Source organism: Geotrypetes seraphini, chromosome 9 (assembly GCF_902459505.1).
Source record: "Geotrypetes seraphini chromosome 9, aGeoSer1.1, whole genome shotgun sequence".
Lineage (NCBI taxonomy): Eukaryota > Metazoa > Chordata > Amphibia > Gymnophiona > Dermophiidae > Geotrypetes > Geotrypetes seraphini.
The window spans coordinates 88,826,176-88,848,585 of NC_047092.1; the positions used below are offsets into that span (position 1 = coordinate 88,826,176).

Here is a 22,410-nt window from a genome sequence, read left to right on the forward strand (position 1 = left end):
CATCTAACAATTATATATGCGCTTAACAGTTACTTTGTGCCTAATAGTTATACATGCGACTAATAGTTGTTCATGCAGTTAACAGTTGTACATGTGATTAACAGTTGTACATGCAATTAACAGTCTCTGATAGTTAAGAATGTGGCTAACAGTTATTTATGTGGTTAACAGATGGAGGGTATGTGTATCTAACAATTATACTTGGTTGCTAGGCAGATCTTTATGAGGGCCTATAGGGAGTCCTAGTTCAAGCGACTAATAATTGCGCGTGTATATAGCAACTATTCATGCAGCTTAACAGTTAGGCTTGCCTCTGACAGTTAATTATGTCTCTAATGGTTGTTTATGCTACTAGCGTTTAATTAGGCACCTAACAGTTATAAATGTATGGAAGAACTGGCAATTATAATTTGGCCTTAAAGAGGGAAACTTAGCTGACAGTCTGTAGTAGATGAGGACGCTTCTCCTTTTCAAAGACGCTTTTGATTAATAACTTTTAATCTGGAACACAATGATTCAATATTTAAAGAAAATAAATTCCTACCTTATGTTTTTGCCCAACCTCCTTTTAATTATATTTTGTAGTTCTTATCCCTTTTTTTTCCCTAAATTCATGTCATGTCATGTTTTTTGTCTCTTTTACATTTATTTTTACTATTATGTATAATTAATGTTTTAATTTTTGTTTTTAAGATTGTAATTTTAAATAATTCTATTTATATATATGTATGTTCATCGCTTTGAAAAATGACAAAGCGATTAATCAAAAATTTTAATAAACTTGAAACTTGACGCTTCACAAAGGCGCGTGCTAAGGCACACGCGCCTTTGCCGTGTACCTTAACCGCGCGCCGAACGGCGGCGCACCGTTGATGCGGCAGTCTATTCAGCAACCCCGCTAGTTCGGGGAAGGGGCAGCACGGTGCTTGCGTGGTTCTCTAGGGCTGGTTCACGAAGAAATGGCTGGTCCTGTGCAGTCCCGTCGGGAGGGGAGAGGGGCGGAGAGTGCTCCCACGCCGGCAAGCCTCCCTGCCTGCTCCTGGGTCCAGCGATGTGACCAAAGTGAGATTCAAACGAAAAACAAGAAATAAACAGAAACTAACAGAAAAACGGGTGCTGAGAAACTTCCTGAGCTTCCAACTGTCTCAGTGTAGTCTCGTCGGGTGGGGGGAGGGGCGGAGTGCGCTCCCACGCCGGAAAGCCTCCCTGCCTGCTCCTTGGTCCAGCGATGTGGCCAAAGTGAGATTCAAACCAAAACAAGAAATAAACAGAAACTAACAGAAAAACGGGTGCTGAGAGACTTCCTGAGCCTTCCAAGTGGCTCAGTATAGTCTCGTCAGGTAGGGGGAGGGGTGGAATGCGCTCCCACGCCGGCAAGCCTCCCTGCCTGCTCCTGGGTCCAGCGATGTGGCCAAAGTGAGATTGCTAATGGGGTGTTGCTATTCTTATCCACAAAACTGTAGTGGCGGTCCCAGATAAGATTATCACGGATCCTCAGGGTCGTTATGTTCTATGGGCTGGCACCCTCCAAGATCGACTCGTGGTATTGTGCATTATTTATGGCCCGAACGTTTATGCTCACTCTCTTTTTTTCAGCAGTCTTAGCCCACCTGATAGCCCTTCCCAATTATGAACTTATAGTTGCAGGGGACTTTAATATTACTAGTGACCCCTCTGTTGACTGTTAATCTCCTCAGGTGGTGCGGAGTGATAATGAAAGGCTTGGAGTGAATTTTCTAATGGGCGAACTAGGCCTCATGGATGTCTGGCGGGTTTACCATCCGGGAGAGGTGAACTTCACTTTTAACTCGGGGGGTGCACCACACTCATTCTAGGCTGGATTATAGTTTGTTGCCGTCCCAGTCCATTGGACGAGTGGTGCGCTCCCATATCATTGATGTTCCCTTCAATGGTCATGCAGCTGTCACTCTCACTTTAAAATGGCAGGGCCCTGCCTCTGATAGTATCTGGCTCCTTAATCCTACACTCTATCTAGACAAAAATTTTCTTGCGTATCTCACTGATGAATGGGATCAATTTTGCCAATTTGGGAGGGGAAGTCTCGGACACTATTTTCTGGGAGGCTGCTAAGGCATACCTCCGCGGACAGAATATCGCCTACACGGTCAAGCAGAGGAGGCAAAGGGATGCAGCTTTTGTGTCGCTTGCCCAGCAATTACGTCTTAGTAAGAAGACCCTTATTTTGCAGCCCTCGGAGACTTCTCGTGCAGAGTACCTCAGTCTGTTTAAACAAATTGACGCCATATTCACTGAGCGCACTATGAGCCATATTGATGTTTATAAGTTCCGGTTGTATCAGTGGGGCAACAAGGCGGGTAAGTTTTTGGCTAACTTGGTGAGGCCATTTCAGAAGGCCACCCACATTTCCCATATTAAGGAGGGTCACCATACTGTTCATATGGAAGAGGCAGCGATCCAAGACCAATTTGTTCGTTTCTATAGGGATCTTTATGGGCTGGGCCCCTACAATCTGGAGGCTATAGACTCCTTTTTTCATGATCTTGCTCTACCTCAGGTGTAGGCTTCTCAATTACAACTGTTAAACACGCCTATTTCTTGCGACAAGGTTTGTATGGTGGTGGGAAAGCTGAAGCTGGTGAAGGCTTCTTGCCCTGATGGCATGGAGCCTGAGTTTTATAAAATTTTGAACACTCAGATAGGGCCTGCCTTGGTTGCCATGTTTGCCGATATGCAAAGTTCTGGGCGTATTCTCCCTGAACAAAGCCATGTTCACATCGTGGTTTTACCTAAACTGGGAAGAGACCCTGAACTGGTGGGGTCTTATCGCCCGATTTCTTTATTAAATCAAGATATGAAGATCCTTACCTCGATTCTGGCGAGCTGGTTAGCACAGATAGTACCCTCCATGGTCTATGTTAACCAAGTTGTTTTTGTCCCTGGGCACTTTGCTTCCTCTAATATCTTGCGGGCCTTGTTGGCACTTTGGGAGGGTGGGGGATGGGCGGGTGATGACCTCCTGGCTAGCTTAGAAGCTGAGAAGGTGTTTGATAAGGTAACCTGGCCTTATCTCTTTTGAATTGTTCAACAATTTGGTATCTTAGGGCCGTTCCATCAGTGGATAGTTAGTCTCTATACAGCCTCCATGGCGCAGTTGCATATTAACAAACGTCGAACTGCATCCTTCTCGTTTTATAGGGGTATGTAGCAGGGTTGCCCCCCTATCTCCTCTCTTATTTTTTCTTTCCTTGGAGCCTTTGGCTCGCAAGATTAGGACTAGTCCTGACATCTCAGGCATTAGAGTCGGTACAGAAGAGTGCAAGATAACCCTCTTTGCGGATGATATGTTATTGTTTGTGAGTAGGGCGCGGGAGATGATCTCCCGTTTGTCTGCCCTTATTGGCGAATTTGGTGCTTTCTAGGGTCGATGCATCAACTTCGGCAAATCTGAGGCTCTGTCTGTCTCCTCCCCATGCGAATCGTGTTATGACCCGGCTTTTCTGTTCTGTTGGGCAAGCGGGGCACTTAAGTATCTGGGCATTTTTCTTAGTGCAGATTGGGCCACTGTTTATTGACGTACCATCTCTGCCAAGTTAAAGAACCTACAGGATTATTGTGCCCGCTGGGGGTAATTACCTCTTTCTCTGTCTGGGAGAATTGTTTTGGTAAAGATAGTCCTATTTCCCAAGCTCATTTACCCCCTGCAGATGGTCCCTTTATGGATTAAGCCTGCAGACGAACGCTCTTACCGGTCTTTTATAGGATTTTTTTATCTGGCATCATAGGAGAGCGCGCATAGGATAGTGGAAGCTTACCCAGATCAGGGACAGAGGGGGTTTGGGAATCCTGATATATAAATATGTAGGACTCAGAGAGATCAATGTAATCCAAACAAAATACCTCTCTGTAGTAACTTTTAGTATTTTCAAATGAAGACCAGTGATAAGTATTCTTCCATCTAAACTTATCCTTAATAGATTTCAAAACCTTCTCACTTTACTTTGTAAAGGAAGTGGCCTCAGATCCCCGTGTGCTGCCAGCAAGTTAACTAAACAGCTGCACTGGAAAGGGAAGCAACCTCATTAGCTTCTCTCCCCCTCCTGTCTAGTGTTCATGACCAAAAAAATATATAAGAAAAACTTAGGTCAGGCAGGGATGGTTGTTAATGTTAAATTCTTTCTCGCTGTCCTTGCTTTTTACTTGTCCGCTCCCACCATGAAGCTGGACACTCGGCGATTCTAATCACCATCCCTGTCCGAGCTAAGTTTTTCTTATATATTTTTTGTTCATGAACGCTAGGCAGGATGGGGAGAGAGGCCAATGAGGTTGTTTCCCTTTCCAGTGCAGCTGTTTAGTTAACTTGCTGGCAGCGCACGGGGATCTGAGGCCACTCCCCTTACAAAGTAAAGTGAGAAGGTTTTGAAATCTATTAAGGATAAGTTTAGATGGAAGAATACTTATCACTGGTCTTCATTTGAAAATACTAAAAGTTACTACAGGGAGGTATTTTGTTTGGACAGAGGGGAGCTGGCCCTGCCGGATCTTTGCTTATATAATGTGGCCACTCTTATGTGCTGGATACATGAACTCTTTACCTCTGAGGCTAGATTTGCTCCTCTAGGGCTCTTTGACTCTTGGGTGGCTCCTTATACCGCGTTGGCATGTCTGACCTGCTCCCAGTGGCAGTGTGCCCGTTTGGGCCTCAACTCTGTTTGGCTACTTCCATTGCGGAGGGCGCTGAACTGGTGAAGGCACCGAGTTGGCAAAGGTCAAGGTAATTGGGTCTTCCGGATCCTCAGGCAGAACCCTGATTTTCTGCCAGGAGTAGGGACCTCTAGGGGTATTGAGGCACGGTTTGGCTCCCATCTCTGTTTGGGTCATGTGTCTTTAGTGGGCCCTGCTCCATTTGCCTTTCCTTCCTATGATACCCTCCGCACCTCCTGGGCTTTGCCTAGTATGCCCTTTTTTGCACACTTACAACTGCACCACTACTACCTGGACCACCTCCGCCATTGTCCGGGAGGTGGTTCTTTATTACGGGTGGACCAGATATTCCTGTCTCTCCCTCCTGCTCTCAACTCTTTGTCCTTTTGGTATGGGACGGAGCGGGCAGAGAGGGAGGACACCCAGCTGCTATTTTAGCTTCCAAGTGATCGCTGGAGCTGGGGGAGAAGATTGCCCCGGAGGTGCTCAAAGCATGCTTCTCTAATATTGCTCAAGGGGTCCTTAATGCTCAGCTACAAAAGCTCCAATTTAAGCTGCTTCATCACACTTATTTCATCACACTTATTTCACTTATTTCACAGCTGGGGTTGCAGTTTGGTATCTGGGACTCTGATGACTGCGTGAAATGTAAGCGTATACCCGTGACTTTATTGCACATGCTCCTTGAATGCCCGGTCTTGGGTGTTTACTGGAATGGGGTCCTGGATTTTCTTTGCTTAGATCTTGGGGGTGCCCGTTCAGTGGTCAAACAGGATTTTGGTGTTGGGTCATGGGAAGGAGTTTTTGGATCAGGGATTTACCGCAGCCCATTGGCGTTTTGTCTATGTTAAGCATAAGCAATGCCACTGCTGGGTCAGACCTGAGATCCATCATGCCCAGCGGTACGCTCACGCGGCGGCCCAACAGGTCCAGGACCTGTGCAGTAATCCTCTATTTATACCCTTCTATCCTCTTTTCCAGCAGGAAACTGTTCAATCCTTTCTTAAATCCCAGTACCGTACTCTGCCCTATTACATTCTCTGGAAGCGCATTCCAGGTGTCCACCACGCGTTGGGTAAAGAAGAACTTCCTAGCATTTGTTTTGAATCTGTCCCCTTTCAACTTTAACGGATGCTCTCTTGTTCTTTTATTATTTGACAGTTTGAAGAACCTTTCCTTCTCTACTCTCTCTATGCCCTTCATGATCTTATAAGTCTATCATATCCCCTCTAAGTCTCCTCTTCTCCAGGGAAAAGAGACCCAGTTTCTCCAATCTCAGCATATGGAAGGTTTTCCATCCCTTTTATCAGACGTGTCGCTCTCCTCTGAACCCTCTCAAGTATCGCCATATCCTTCTTAAGGTACGGCGACCAATATTCCAGATGCGGGCGCACCATCGCCCGATAGAATGGCAGAATAACTTCTTTCGTCCTGGTTGTGATACCCTTCTTGATTATACCTAGCATTCTATTTGCTTTCTTAGCGGCCGCTGCGCACTGTGCCGTCGGCTTCATTGTCATGTCCACCATTACCCCCAAGTCCCTTTTCTGGGTACTCTCATTCAATAACATCCTTCCCATCGTATAGTTGTACCTCAGGTTTCTGCTTCCCACATGCAGTACTTAACATTTCTCAACGTTGAACTTCATCTGTCATCTCGTCGCCCATTCCCCTAGTTTGTTCAGGTCCCTTTGCAATTCTTCGCAGTCCTCTTTAGTCCGAGCTCCACTAAATAGTTTGGTGTCGTTTGCAAATTTTATTATCTCACACGTCGTCCCTATTTCTAACCAGTTTCTGATCCATCTATGTACGTCTCCATCCACCCCATGGTTCTTCAGTTTCCGGAGTAGACGCTCGTGAGGCACCTTGTCAAAGGCTTTTTGGAAATCTAAGTATACGATGTCTATGGGGTCTCCTTTGTCCATCCGTTTGTTGATTCCTTTGAAGAAGTGCAATAAGTTAGTTAAGCACAATCTCCCCTTGCAGAAACCATGTTGGCTTGGTATCAGAAGTTTGTTTCTTTCCAAATTTTCATTGATGTTTTCTTTAATCAGCGCTTCCGCCCTTTTCCCCGGAACCGAGGTCAGACTCACCGATCTGTAGTTTCCCGGGTCACCTCTTGATCCCTTTTTAAAGATGGGCGTGACGTTGGCTTTCTTCCAATCCTCTGGTATCACACCTGTTTTCAGGGATAGGTTGCAAACTTGCTGCAGTAGTTCTGCTATCTCCTCCTTTAATTCCTTCAGAACCCTTGGATGGATTCCGTCCAGACCCAGGGATTTGCCAGTTTTTAGTTTTTCTATTTGCCTGCGCACATCTTCAAGGCTCACTTCCATGGATGTTAATTTTTCTGCTTGATTTCCATTGAAGAATTGCTCAGGTTCCGGTATGTTGGTTGTGTCTTCGTTTGTAAATACAGACGAAAAGAACATGTTAAGTCTTTCCGCGACTTCTTTCTCCTCCTTCACTACTCCCTTCCTGTCTCCATCATCCAGCGGTCCCACTTCCTCCCTAGCTGGCTGTTTCCCTTTAACATATCTGAAGAACGGTTTGAAATTTCGTGCCTCCCTGGCCCATCCGTCCCAAAGCTCCGCCTACTGGTGGGGCCTAAGGCACGTGGGCCAATCAGAATAGGCCCTGGAGCCTTAGGTCCCACCTGGGGGCGCGGCCTGAGGCACATGGGCCCAACCCGACCAATTTGAATCTTGGAGTTCAGCCAAAGGGACTGACAGGTGGATTTATGAATCGGAATAGGTGTTAAATTATTAATAAATTTCAATGCCAAGTGTCCAATAAAATTCTATTGTCCTTATACACCATAGGTAACTTGATACTTAAAATGTGAAATAATCTCAATGGAGACAGGAGTTGCCATTCCAATCATAACCAGTCTGGAAGATTTTCCATGAGCTCACTGAGGATCCAATACATACCCTGATGCAGTATATAGATCTGATGGTACCTATAAAAATTGGGAAAATTTACCCTCCCCCCCACCATTGGTTTTTGTAAAGATACTAAAGCAATTCCCGCAGTTTTACCTAGCCAAATAAATTTAGTAAGAATGCTATTTAATTTCCTGTAAAAGGACCCCTGAAAAAACACTGGCAACATACCCATTTGCAGTGTTCTCCCCAGGGCCTTTCAGCCGGGCGCTCCACCCAGCTAATTTAGATGACCGCCCAGCTGTAATCTCGATCGCAATCCTACTGCTGCTGCTGCCACCTTCTGCTCAACATAAAAAAAAAAAAAAACCTTCTCACCGGCTTGGAGATTTACTGGGCTGACTCGGCACAGCCTGAATCGCAGGAGCCTGACTTTTTTTTTTGTTTGTTTTTAACGCCAGCAAGCGACTTGAGCCCATGCTCCGGGGCTCTAACATGTGCACGCCGCTTCCCTTCTCTTCCCTCCGAAACCGGAAGTCACGTCCTTGGGGGGGGGGGGGGAAGGAAGAGAAGGGAAGTTGGCATGCACACGCCACGGAGCATGGGTTCGCTAAAGGAGACAGGTCAGCTTACAACTTGCTCTTGCTTGCTTTGGGCTTTACTCGCGGCCGGGTCCTGCCTACTTTCTGTTTCCGTGAAGGCAGGACCCGGCAATAAGGAAGGCTCGAAGCAAGCAAGAGCAGCGAGTTGTAAGCTTCCCTCCGTTGCTGACTTATGGAAGATAGGTCAGCGATGGAAGGAAGCTTACAACTTGCCTTAGTCCAGCCCTGCACAACATGCGGCCCAAAATGGATCTCACTGCGGTCCGCGCCCGATATGGCTCTCACTCCGCTCTTCTTTGAAGATCAGCTCAGGAGGCAAGATTTAGCCCGAGATCAGATGAACATTAAAGGGCATCTGAGCAGATTGAGGAGAACATGTCCTGTTTTTCCATGCCTAAAAATACCACCTTGTCTAATGTAATCTCTGATCAGATCCTTAAGAGTGATGCAACTATGTATGCTGGACAGTCTCCTCCAGTAAACAGAGCTTTAAAGCCTGCAGCCATACAGAACCAGATGGTCAAAGGGCTCCGAAGTATAGTATTGCCAAGGGATCTGTCTCACAAGTTTCTGCTGCTGGCAGATGTAAACACAGCACAAGAAATAGAGACTTATGGCATTCTGTGTGGAAAGCTGATGCATAATGAATTTACTATTACCCATGTAATAGTGCCAAAGCAGTCTGCTGGACCAGACTACAGTACAGTGATATGGAGAATGTGGAAGAATTATTCAATGTTCAAGATCAACATGATCTCCTCACAAAAGATGGAGAGAAAGAGAGAGGCCTGGACCAAAGGGGAAAGACAGGAGGCAGATACTGGAGAGGGAGGAGAGAAGGGAAGGAGATAGAGATGTCAGACCATGGGGTGGAGTGGGAAGGAAGGAAGGAAGGAAAGGAGAAGAGAGATGCCAGAGCATAGAGGAGGGGTGGAGACAAAAAATGAAGAGGGAGTGAAGCTGAAATAAATCATGTACAAAGGAGAGAAAGGGCACAGGATATAGAGTTTATTGAAGGGACATAGAAAGAGGGAAGATACCATATGGAACAGAGAGAGGGCAGACACTGGATGGAAAAGGCAGAAAGGGTGGACAGTGGATGCAAGAGGCAGAGAGAGGGTGGACAGTAGATGGAAGGGGTAGAGAGAGGGCAGAGGCTGGGTGGAAGGGGCAAAGAGAGAGGACAGATGTTGCATGGAAGGGAGTGAGGACAAATGCTGAATAGAAAGAAGAGAAAATGACTAAAGCAGAAACGACAAAAGGTAGAAAAAAAATATTTTTGTTGCTTTACGTAGAATCAAGTAGTATTGTAACTGTATTGATTAAAATTTATCAATAGGAAATGGAAATAAGGCAATTTGGGGGGGGGGACTAAACCCCTTTCCTCAGGTCAGGACAGGATACCATAACAGCTGTATACTGTACTATCTTGAAGAAAGATTTGGCCTCTGAAAGCTAATTGAAAAATGGATTAGTCCAATAAAATGGTATTTTCATATTTCTCATTATTTTATTTCTATTTGTTAATTTGTAAAGTGGTGACTTATGTAGAAGTTTTTTTTCAAATTTACATCTACTGTCTTTATATTTTGCACAGTATTAGGGGACATGTCACTGTTTCTGTGGTGTTGCATTGTATGCAGAGTCTGGTTTCTTGGTTCAGTTTAACTTTTGCCTACATATTTCTATTTTTAGTTTGTGATTATTCCATATTGGGTGAGGGTGTATCTGTGTTCTGTGTGTATGAAAAGGACATGGCTTTCTGTTAGCAGTGACTATACAGGATCAATTGACTGTGTAGGATCTGGTTTGTTTAGTTTTACAATGCGTGTGTTGGTGTTCTAGTGCTCACTGCAGTGTTTAAGATGCTGCCTTTTCCTAGATGCACCCTTATTGTGTGACTCATGGATTATTACTAAAAATATCTTTTTTTATATAGAGGAGGGGGTTGTTAAAAAATGATTAGCACTGGCTGTCATATATACTAGGTACACCATTGGATTTAATGACCCTATTCTAACTTTACTGTTGACGTAGGTGTTGTCCCCCCCAACACACAGACACACACATTATAAAAAATTAAATTTAAGTTGTATTATCATCAAGCAGCTTTCAAATGACATTATAAGAAAAAAAAAAAAATATTTTTAATACATTGCTAATTATTACCTGCATCTTTACCTATACTGTTTTGTCCTAGCTCTTACTTTGCACTATAGCAAAATAAAAAAGAAGCAGATAAAGATCAATCACACAGGTGTCCTTCAAAGCTCAGTAACACCTCTCCATAAATTATGTGGAAGAGGTCTGGAAGTGGGGATAGCATCTATTTCATATCTTCAGTGAGACCTCAGGAAGGAACCTAGTGATCAGAACATTATTAGAGGTGTTGTACAGCCATTTCTTGTATGACTGGATGAGCTATATTTATCTTTTTTTTTAGTTGTTTAAATTCATGCAGAAATAAATGGTTAGATTGAACCTAATGACTTCATTAACACATTTCCCTTTTTTAAACCTCTATACCATTTGAAAGAGGGTGACCATCTAATTATTCACTTCTAGAATTGGATACTTATTAAATTTAGTAAAAATATTCTGGCACAAGTGTCAAACCTTAAAAAACGAAGTCATATTGAACATTGGAAAATAATAATAATTAACTAATAAAAATAGTATACATTTAATTTTTCCCACTACCAAATTTCCCTGCCCCACCCCTCCTCACCCGGCTACTTTTTCATGCCACCTGGCTGGAAAAAATTTCTGGGGAGAACATTGCATTTGGTAGCAAACCACATCAGAACTGGCAAAATCATCATAACTGTTTGAACTCTCCCCCACCAAGACAGCTGTAAAGGGTTCCATTGCTCACACATTTCTGTAACCTTCAGCAATAAAGATTTTTCGTTTACTTTCATTGTCTCTTCCAATGTTTTTTGTATCCAAATATCTAAATATTTTGTACCCTAAAAAAAAAGGGAATGTATCAAATAATCCTTTTGGACAATGTACATTTAGTAGAAGAACCTCAGATTTACTTTATAGTCAAAAAATTTGCCAAAACGGTCAATCAAATCCAGTAAATGCGGGATAGAAGTTTCAGTATTCCTCAAATGAAGCAAAATATCATCTGCATGCGCAGAGACTTTATATTCCCGCCCTGCATAAGGAATACCCTGTATCTTCCTTGCCTGTTGAATAGCCAATAGCAAGGGTTCCAGTACAATGTCAAAAAGCAAAGGAGATAACGGACACCCTTGTCTAACTCCCCTCTCCAGACAAAAATGTTCTGAAAAAGTATTATTAATATATAATCCATTGCTTGATACATGAAGGTCCACTACACACGATCAAAGGCTTTCTCTACATCCAAGGATACAGAGAAGGTCGGATCTTCCATGGGTTTTGTTAAATTTAACATGTGGAAAGCCAGTCTGGTGGTGTTTGAAGAATGTTTTTGAGCAACGAACTCCGTTTGGTGCATACCAATAATATAAGGGAGAGCCTTGGCCAAGCGTAAAGCGAATAACTTAGCCAGAATTTTTCCATCTACATTAATCAAAGAAATAAGTTTGTGGTCTTTTTTACACTGCAGCTGCTTCATTTCCACTTTCTCCACTCGAGTTTCTATCTGTTCCATTCTGGTGTTTACAATCTCCAACTTTTGTGCCATATTTGCCAGTCTTCCTTCACTGCTGCCAATTGATCTGTGTTATCTTTCATTACAGATCTGATATTTCTCAGCTCTTCAATTAGCTCTATCATATCAAGAGCATCCACAGGCAGAGGAGCCTTGGAAGGTGTAGGTGTAGGTGGATCTGCTTTTGGTCTTTTAGCCTTCCCACCTGTATTGAAAGCTGTTTCTGGCTTGGTTTGCTTGTTAGAAGACATTGTTGAGTAAAATTTCAAACTTTCTACCTTTGAGGAAATAAATTTAAAAGCTGAAAATAGCCAAAAATATGCCTGGGACTGGGAGCTACGGCTCCAAGTTCCGGAATTGATATGGGAACATTTGTTAAGAAAGAACTGAATATTTCATGGGGTGTCCTGATTTTATCTCATGACTGTATCTGGATAATCCAGGTATTCATTTCTCGGCGTTGAGTATCTAGTGTTAATTCTGCCCACAGTGGTTAGAGTCTTAAAAACTGCTGACCAAGGTGTGGGCTGAATTATAATACTCGTGTGTGTGATGTTTGTCTTCCCTGTCCTAACACTTCCTTCAGAAGGCCTCCACAACAATTTGGCTAAAAGTATGCACTTTGTGGAAACAACATATGTACTATTACCTTCATATAGATAGGCAGTGTTCAGTTAGGTGGTTTACATAAGTAAAATGGTTTTTTACATGTGGAATTCTCTTTCAGAATTGTTTTCTGAAAACACATGTACTTTTAGTATTAGGACTCCAAACAATAGAAATGTTTGGAGGATAATGTTTTCTCTAAGTGGAATTGGTTTACTGTCTTAAAGGATGACTACTTTTAGATCTTGCTTGACATGTTGCACTTAATGTTAATGCCTCATCAGAAGTCAATAGGGTTGTCCAGAAAAATCTAAAGTTAGAAAAAACTGTAAATTGAAGTTTTTCCCATTAATTTGATTGTGCTTTATCAGAAAATAATTAAAAAAAAAATTTTAAAGGCCATCCTGGGATTGCTAAAAGCTACTATTACATAAAGCAAAACCTCATTGCCCCCTCAGTGAGGCCGTGTTTCAAGGAGTCAAACAGCATTGCAGGCTTTATCCTGAGTATCTCAAGAAGGCATTGAATGCTTGAGTGTTTGGAACACCATTAGTGTGTGGCGCAATGGATAGAGCTATAGCCTCAGCACTCTGCAGTTGTGGGTTCATATCCCATGCTGCTCCTTGTGATCCTGGGCAAGTCACCTAATCCCCCATTGCTCCGGGTACATTAGATAGAGCGTGGGCCCACTGGGACAGATAGGGAAAAATGCTTGAGTATCTGAATGTAAACCACTTAGGCTATAAGTGGTATATAGCTTAAATAAAAATAAATAAATGACTACATCAAAGTATACGTGTTTAGCTATTAGCGAAGTATGTTAAATTTCTGTTATTTTCCACAATAAAGTGCAGATATTGAAGGTTCATTTAATAAAATACTGCTAGATTTCTTGCATAAAATGTCTTCATCAATATATCATTGCTGAATGTAAAAAATAAAATTTATAGCTATAATACCAAGAAATTTGCTCCATTCAGCAAAACTAATAGCAAATTTTAAGAAAAATTTATCTTTTTGTAATAAGTGACTTTGAGCGAACCCAGAATGAGCTTCAAAAAATTTTAAATAATTATTTTATGTATATTAGTATTATCCCAGGATAAGCAGGCAGCCTATTCTCACATATGGGTGACGTCATCCACGGAGCCCGGATGCGGACAGCCTCGCAAGCAGACTTGCTTGTGGAAATGTAGAAGTTTCGAGTCAGCCGCACCACACATGTGCTAGTGTCTTCCTGCCCAGCACAGGGCAAGTCTCCTCAGTTTTCTGTGGAGCTGAGAAGTCTGTCTTTGACGCTCTATGCCAAACTTTTCTTCTTCATGCCTTCTCACTACGGTTTGTGTTAGTTTTCGTCGCAAATCGCTGTGTTATTTCTTTTCTTTCAGTTTAAAAAAAACCAAAAAAACCCTAAAGACTTTATTTTTCTTTGTTCGACTGGTGGGGCAGGCCGCTTGGCCACAGTCTGCAGGCTTCGACTTCGTTTTTCCTCTTATGTCCCGGCCAGCAACGGGCTTCAAGAAGTTTAACCAGTGCCAGCGTACAATTTCACTCACGGACCCACACTGTTGGTGCCTCAAGTGCCTCGGGCCTGACCATAATCCTAAGTCATGCGAGCGCTGTGCTATTCTTCAACCTTGAGCCCTTAAACGTTGTCGGATTTTAATGGAGAAACTGTTCGGAATGGACTGTTCAGTCACACCTTCAACCTCGAGCACTGCCTCGGTCCCATCTTCCAACGAGGGTCCTCCTGCTTCCACGACTCTGACCTCGAGCCTCATCAGACCTTCCTCGTTTGGGACGTCTCTGTCCTCGAGTAAAACTGCTATCTCTTCTCCTGAGCTTTCCTCAGGTCAGATGCCTAAGCAGAAGGTTCCGGCGGTGGTCTTCAAACTTTCCAAGACTTCTAAGACGAAGCACATCTCCACTGCCACTTTGGAGCCTATAGCTGCAGCGTGTGGCCCGGTTTCAGATGCGGATCCATCTTTGCCGGCTTCCCTCCAGACCATGTTAGAGCAGCAGTTTGTCCAGTTACTGGCAAAATTTGGGCCTACGCTGTCTTCACTATTCCAACCTGGGCAATCAGCAGTCTCCCGCGAGGTCGAGTATCTGACTTTGCCTCGAGCTGAACCTTTACACTCTATGCAAGGAGCAGAGTCTTTGCAAGTGTCTGGTCTGGCATCTATGTGCACTATGCAAGGAGTAGATTCTTTGCGAGTGCTTCAAGATTCCCCCATCAAACCTCCTGAGTTTCGATCTACTGCTTCTATCCCTATCCATTCACTTGTAGCATTGCCTACTTCCATCTCTAGGGTGATGTCTCCTCGATCCTCGAGACCTGCTTCCACACACCACTCTCATCGTCGATCGAGGCCTTCATCGAGACATCCATCCAGGCATAGGTCTCCATCCAAAAAGCAACCTTATTCGTCTAGGTCTTGTTCCAGACCTTCCAGCTCTTCCAGACCACCAACTCCTCGTTCGAGTTTTCAAGTTTCAAGTTTTATTAACGTTTGATGAATCGCTTATACAAATTTTCTAAGCGATGTACAATTTAAAAGCCACTAGATAGTGGTCACACATACAATTGGACAAATCAATCACAGAACAAACTACATGAATCAGTTAACATTTTAGCAATCGAATTAGAGACAAACATGAATGAAGAGGAAAGGAGGGAAAAGTTACAATTTCATTTTCTGTTGGAATTTACATAAAAGGAAAAATACAATGGGGAGGGAAGGAGATTAATGAGTCTGATAATTGTAACAAAATGTAAGGGGTCCAAGATATGCCGTATTACACATGAAAAGCGTCTTGAAACAAAAAGGTTTTTAAAAAATTTTTAAAAGATGAAAGATCTTTTTCATTTCTAATATAACTTGGCAGAGAATTCCACAATTTAGGGGCCATAACGGAAAATATATCATTTCTTCTTGTGCCGATGATTTTCAAGGAGGGAATTGTTAGTAAGTTTGAAGAAGATGATCGTAGAGAGCGTGGGGCGTTGTATGGGATAATCATTCTTGACATAAATTGTGGTTCGTTGAAGATTAGTATTTTAAATACTAAAAATATAATTTTAAAGTTAATTCGATGGGAGATGGGAAGCCAATGTGATTTAATCATTTGTGGTTTGACATGATCATATTTTTTCGCTTTGTGAATTAGTTTTATTGCCGTATTTTGAATTATCTGAAGTCGTCTTTTTTCTTTCTGAGTTATATTGATTAAAAGAGAGTTACAGTAATCAATTTTAGATATGATCAAAGAATGGATTAATATATTGACAGATTTAGGATCTAGGAATGTGGAAATTGAACGGATAAGACGTAATCTATGGAATCAAGATTTAACTATTTCACTGATGTGACTGTGAAATGATAAGTCAACGTCAACCACTACTCCGAGAATTTTCAGCTTAGGTACAGATTCTAGAGGGGTACTATCAAGAATGAACGGTGATATTGGCGTTAAGTTTCCTTTCCAGCTTCCTCTTCACAAGCTTTTGTCTCAGACTTTCACACGCTGCCTGGAGACTCCTTATACCATTCCTGCTGTTCCAGGCAAATTGGACTCCAGATATAGAACTTTACTTTGTAAAGGATTTGAGAATTCACAGTTGTCTCACCAATCCCTTCTTGTGGAGTCCTCCTTAAAGAGATCTCATCCTTCCAGAGTCTATGTTCTTCCTGGAAGGGAGGGGAAAACTAAGGACAAGTTTGGACGTTGTCTTTATCAAAATGCTATGATGTCCTCCAAAGTACTTAATTATAATTTTAACTTCGTTACTTATCTCAAGTTCCTCATTGATCTCCTTCCCAAATTTCTCAATTTCCTGGATACACAGAAGCATTTCGAATTCCAAGAAGTTATTGCTACTCGGTCACAACTCAGATTGCATCTTCAGTCCCCTTTGATGCCTTTGAATTGTTAGCCAGGGCCACTGCTTTCTTTGTAGCAATGTGTCGCTTGGCCTGGCTTTGCAAAATTGACATGGACCCTAATCTTCAGGACTGTCTGGCTAACATCCCTTGTGCAGGCAATGACCTCTTTGATGAATCTATAGAGGCAGTCACCAAGAAATTGTCTGAGCATGAAAAAATCTTTTGCTTCCATTGTCAGACCAAAGCCTAAGCCAGCTCCTGTGAAACCTTCACACCCTACTCCAATTTTCCAGAAGCGTTATACTCCGAGGGCGGCTCCTTACAATCGAGCGCCTCCCAAGAAACAACAGCAACAGAAGCAACAGAAACCATAGCCTTCTGCTGCACCTAAGGCTGCGCAGGCTTTTTGACTGTTTAAAACAGAGCATAACCTCCATCGTTCTCTCTCTGTCCTCTCTTCCCCCCATAGGAGGTCGTCTCCATCATTTTTATCACTAATGAGAGACCATTACTTCCGACCTCTGGGTGCTGTCAATCATCAAGGAATGATACACTCTTCATTTCACTCAGGTTCCTCCAGAGCTTCCTCCAAGAGAGTATCCTTCCAATCCATCCCAGACCACCCTTATTCTTCAGGAAGCTCAAGCTCTGCTTCTACTCCGTGCCATCGAACCAATTCTTTTGGAACAGCAGAACAGGGGGTTTTCACTCCTGTTACTTCCTAATTCCGAAGAAGACGGGCGATCTGTGACCCATTCTGGTTCTTTGGGCTCTCAACAAATTTTTAGTCAAATAAAAATTTTGCATGTTATCCCAGGCATCCCTTTACCCTCTTCTAGATCAGAACGACTGTTTATGCTCTCTGGATGTCAAGGAGGCTTTCTTTATTTAGATTTTTATCCCGTCTTCCCAGTAGCTCATAACGGTCTACAAGCAAACATTCACAGTGGAGTACATTTGGACAGTACAAAGACTATAAAGTAGTTTAAATACATTTGGACAATACAAAGACTCTACAGTGTTTTAAATACAAGGACTATACAGTAATTTAAGTACAGGTTAAGAATGGACTGTACAGCAATTTAAGTAGAAGTTTCAAATGGAGAGAGAGGTTAAAGGGGAGGGGGGCTTAAGGGGGGTGAGGCGTAGACTGTGGAGGGTCTTTACCGCTTCCTGGAAGGTCATCAGTGAGTTTTGTAGTCTGATTTGTGGGGGAGTTGGTTCCAGAGTTGGGGGATGAAGTGGCTATAGGAGCGTTTGTGGGCGGTTTCTGACAGGAGGGACCTTATACTCATATTCCCATTCATCCGGCCTCCCGTCAATATCTCAGATTTCGGATGGAAAATCTGCATTACCAATTCAGAGTACTACCATTTGGCCTGGCTTCATCTCCCAGAGTGTTCACCAAGTGCCTGGTGGTGGTAGCAGCAGCTCTAAGGAACCATGGTTTTTAGGTATTCCGCTACCTAGACGACTGGTTCATCAAGAATTCAACATCTCAGGGGGTTATTAACGTGACCCAACGGACTACGTGGTTCCTACAAAGCTTGGTATTAAAAATCAACTTTCCCAAATCCCAACTTCAGCCCTCTCAGAATCTTCAGTTCATTGGAGCTGTTCTGGACACTATCCAACTCAGAGCATTCCTTCCTCAACAACGTCTGGAGGCTCTTCTTCAACTCTGTCATGCAGTGTCTTCCCCACTCTTCAATCTCAGCGAGACACGTGACGGTACTCCTCAGTTACATGGCCTCCACAGTACACATGACTCTTTTTGCCAGACTTCACCTCAGAATTCTTCAGTGGACCCTGGCATCTCATTGGGCGCAGGCTTGCGATCCACTCTCTCAACACATTACAGTCACTCCTTTGTTGAGACAGTCTCTCCGATGGTGGATGCTCTCTTCCAATCTCTCCAGGGGCTTGCTGTTTCAAACGCCCCCTCATCAAAAGGTCCTCACAACAGATTCCTCGACCTATGTTTGGGGGGGCTCATCTCGATGGTCTCCGTACTCAAGGCCACTGGACCAGTACAGATTGTCAGTGTCACATCAGTCTGTTGGAACTCAGAGCGATCTTCAGTGCTCTCAAAGCTTTTCAACATCTTCTTTACGACCAGGTAGTCCTCATTCGGATGGACAACCAAGTCGCCATGTACTATGTCAACAAACAGGGGGAGACGGGATCTCCCTCCCTTTGTCAAGAAGCTTTGAGGGTTTGGGACTGGGCAATCCTCCACAACACCTTCCTCAAAGCTGTCTACATCCAAGGGGTAAACAACTGTTTAGCGGACAAATTGAATCGTCTCCTGCAACCTCAAGAATGGACACTCAATTCCTCGACTCTTCATCACATTTTTTTGCAGTGGGGAACGCCTCAGATAGATCTCTTTGCAGCTCCCCACAACCACAAACTGCCCATGTTCTGCTCCAGGATCTATTCTCCTCATCGCCTCGAGGCAGATGCTTTTCTACTGGAATGGACAAATCTTTTTCTATATGCATTCCCTCCATTCCCTCTCATTCTCAAGGCTCTTGTCAAGTTGAAGAACGATCATGGCACCATGATTCTGATAGCTCTTCGGTGGCCGAGACAACCTTGGTACTCCTTTCTACTTCAACTAAGCAGCAGGGAGCCGTACCTTCTACCAGTTTTTCCGTCTGCTTCCACAGAGTCAAGGATCTCTACTTCATCCCAACCTGCAGTCTCTACACCTGACAGCTTGGTACCTCTCAACATAACTCCTCTTCAGTTTTCTCAACGTGTAAGAGACAGTTTAGAGGCTTCTAGAAAGCCTGCCACTAGACAATGGTATCACAAAAAATGAAGTAGATTTTCTACGTGGTGCATTTCTCATGATAAAGAACCTCAAAATTCCTCCTTATCATCTGTTCTAGATTATCTTTTGCACTAATCCACCTCTGGCCTCAAGTCTACATCGATCCAAGTCCATCTCAGTGCAATTGCTGCTTTCCATCAGCTTATTGATGGGAAAACCCCCTCTTTTCATCCGGTGGTTTCCAGATTTATGAAAGGACTTTTCAATGTCAAATCTCCTCTCATCCGCATCCAGTGGCTTGGGATCTCAGTGTTGTTCTTACTCAATTGATGAAGCCACCATTTGAACCAATGTCTATGGCTCATCTTAAGTATCTTACTTGGAAAGTGGTTTTTCTATTGCCCTCACATCTGCTTGCAGAGTCAGTGAGCAGCAAGCATTAGTTGCTGATTACCTTTTCCATCATGAATAGGTGGTCCTCCATACTCATCCTAAATTCTTGGTACTCTCTTCTACTTCAACTCAGCAGTAGGGAGCCATACCTTCTACCAGTTTTTCCGTCTCTCCTTACACAAAGTCAAGGATCTCTACTTCATCCCAGCCTGCAGTCTCTACAATTTAAGGCTTGGTACCTCTCAACATAACTTCTCTTCAGTTTTCTCAACCTGTTCGAGATATTTTAGAGGCTTCCATTTGACAATGCTACCAGCAAAAATGGACTAGATATTCTACGTGGTGCATTTCTTACAGCAAGGAACCTCAACAAGGAACCTCAACAAGGAACGCCTTATCTTCCGTCTTGGATTATCTTTTGTACTTAATCTACCTCTGGCCTCAAGTCTACATCTATTCGAGTCCATCTCAGTGCAATTGCTGCTTTCCATCAGCCTATTGAAGGGAAACTTCTCTCTGCTCATCCGGTGGTTTCCAAATTTATGAAATGACTTTTCAATGTCAAACCTCCTCTCAAACCACCCCCAGTGGTTTGGGACCTCAATGTTGTTCTTGCTCAATTGATAAAGCCTCCCATTTGAACCAATGTCTACAGCTCATCTGAAATACCTCACTTGGAAAGTGGTGTATCTCATTGCCCTCACATCTGCTCGAAAGGACAGTGAGCTGCAATCTTTAGTTGTTGATCCACCTTTCTCAGTTTTCCATCATGACAGGGTGGGCCTGCATACTCATCCTAAATTCTTACCTAAAATGGTTGCAGAATTCCATCTCAATCAATCCATTGTACTTCCAGTGTTTTTTCCAAGACCTCATTCTCATCCTGGAGAATCAGCTTTTCATACTCTGGACTGTAAACGTGCTTTGGCCTTCTACTTGGAACGCACCAAACCACACAGAACTGCTCCTCAACTTTTTGTCTCCTTTGATCCAAACAAGTTGGAACATCCAATCTCTAAGCGTATCATCTCCAACTGGATGGCTGCTTGTATCTCTTTCTGCTATGCCCAGTAGAGAGTCGAGTCACAGCCCACAAAGTCAGAGCAATGGCAGGTTCAGTGGCTTTCCTAAGATCAACACCTATTGAGGAAATTTGCAAAGCTGCTACCTAGTCCTCGGTTCATACATTCACTTCTCACTATTGTCTGGTTTTTTCTCCAGACGGGATGGCCATTTTGGCCAGAGAGTATTACAAAAACCCTACTCTTCAAAAAATACATAAAACCTATCTAACACGACCAGTTCCTACCCAAACCCCACCTACCCTCTCTATACCCGTAATATACTCTAATATGCCCCCAACTACCTAACTAATGCTAAATGCCTCTATTTACCCAACACTTACCATCTTAAGATCTCGACAACTCTTTGGTAATTCATATATAACTCTTACGACATCTCTTATGCTATTCCTGTAAACTTTTATGTAATTTCTGAAAACTTTTATGTAATCCGCCTTGAACCGCATGGTATTGGCGGAATAGAAATCACTAATGTAATGTAAAATTTATTCTCCTAAGTTGCCAACACTTCCACCATCCCATTCTGGTTAGCTTGGAGGTCACCCATATGTGAGAATAGGCTGCCTGATTGTCCTGGGATAAAGCACAGTTACTTACCGTAACAGTTGTTATCCAGGGACAGCAGGCAGCTATTCTCACAACCCACCCACCTCCCCTGGTTGGCTTCTCTGCTAGCTATCTGGGCTAGCTATCAGCGCACATGCGCTGGGCGGGAAGGCACTCGTGCATGTGCGGTGTGGTTGACTCGAAACTTCTACTTTTCTATAAGCAAGTCTGCTTGCGAGGCTGTCCGCATCCAGGCTCCGTGGATGACATCACGCATATGTGAGAATAGCTGCCTGCTGTCCTGGATAACAACTGTTACGGTAAGTAACTGTGCTTTTAGACCCCCCTAGTATGTGTCAAGTTAGGTTAAAATCTTATAAACTTATACTTAAATTATGGCCAATCTAATGCAAATTGTAACCTGTGAATCTTATTATATATGTTTAACCTGCTCTGAGCTCTTTGGAAACAATAGGATAGAAAAAGAATTAAATAAATAAATTTTCTGATCAAGCATAATCAAAATCATGGGAATAATAATAATAACTTTATTTTTATATATCGCCATACCATAAACAGTTCTAAGCGGTTTACAAGGGAAGAGACTTTATAAATAAGATCATAAGAACATAAGAATTGCCGCTGCTGGGTCAGACCAGTGGTGCATCGTGCCCAGCAGTCCGCTCCCGTGCTGGCCCCTAGGTCAAAGACCAGCACCCTACCTGAGATGAGCCCTACCTGCGTATGTTCCTGTTCCACAGGAGCTCGTCTAAACTGTGTCTTGAATTCCTGGAGGGTGTTTTCCCCTACGACAGCCTCCGGAAGAGCGTTCCAGTTTTCTACGACTCTTAGACAGCGACATTACAGTGAACTTACGAATTTACATTGGCATGTTAAGTTGAGTCAAGTTTATCTGGAAGTGTATTGAAAGAACATCTGGTTGAGGTGGGAATCAGAGAAATTTGTCAAAGAGGTAGATTTTTATTGATTTTCTAAACGTTTGGTACGAAGGTGCGTTTGCAGAATTTTTCCAACTTTAGGTTTTCTGGACAACTGTAGAGGACAACTGTGCAAGATAAGTTTTAAAATCTGATTAATGTCTTTAGCAACTTTTCTAAAAGATTTTTTAAATTAATTTATTTACAAGATTTCATTTTACTCTTAAAGGTATCTGTACCATGGAAGCAGTAATCCTGAATTGGCATTTGAAAGTGCAAAGATTTTATGCCACATCTCCTGTAATTCCAACATTCAGATAAAGCTTGTGGGAGACTTCACTCGTGATCAGGTACTCTCAATTTACA

General features: G+C 43.1%; 1 protein-coding gene across 5 annotated transcripts in view; it reads left to right on the forward strand.

Annotated features, from left to right (window-relative positions):
- The window catches only part of NUP205 (nucleoporin 205), a 1,504,202-nt gene that overhangs the window by 647,887 nt on the left and 833,905 nt on the right, over nt 1-22,410 (forward strand). For all 5 annotated transcript variants that reach the window (XR_004540594.1, XM_033957880.1, XM_033957883.1 and 2 more), the window contains exon 19: nt 22,274-22,394. Coding sequence is in view for 4 of the 5 variants with exons in the window: in XM_033957880.1 (XP_033813771.1) it covers nt 22,274-22,394 (121 nt within the window). In the remaining variant the exon portion in view is untranslated. The remainder of the gene's footprint in view (nt 1-22,273; nt 22,395-22,410) is intronic.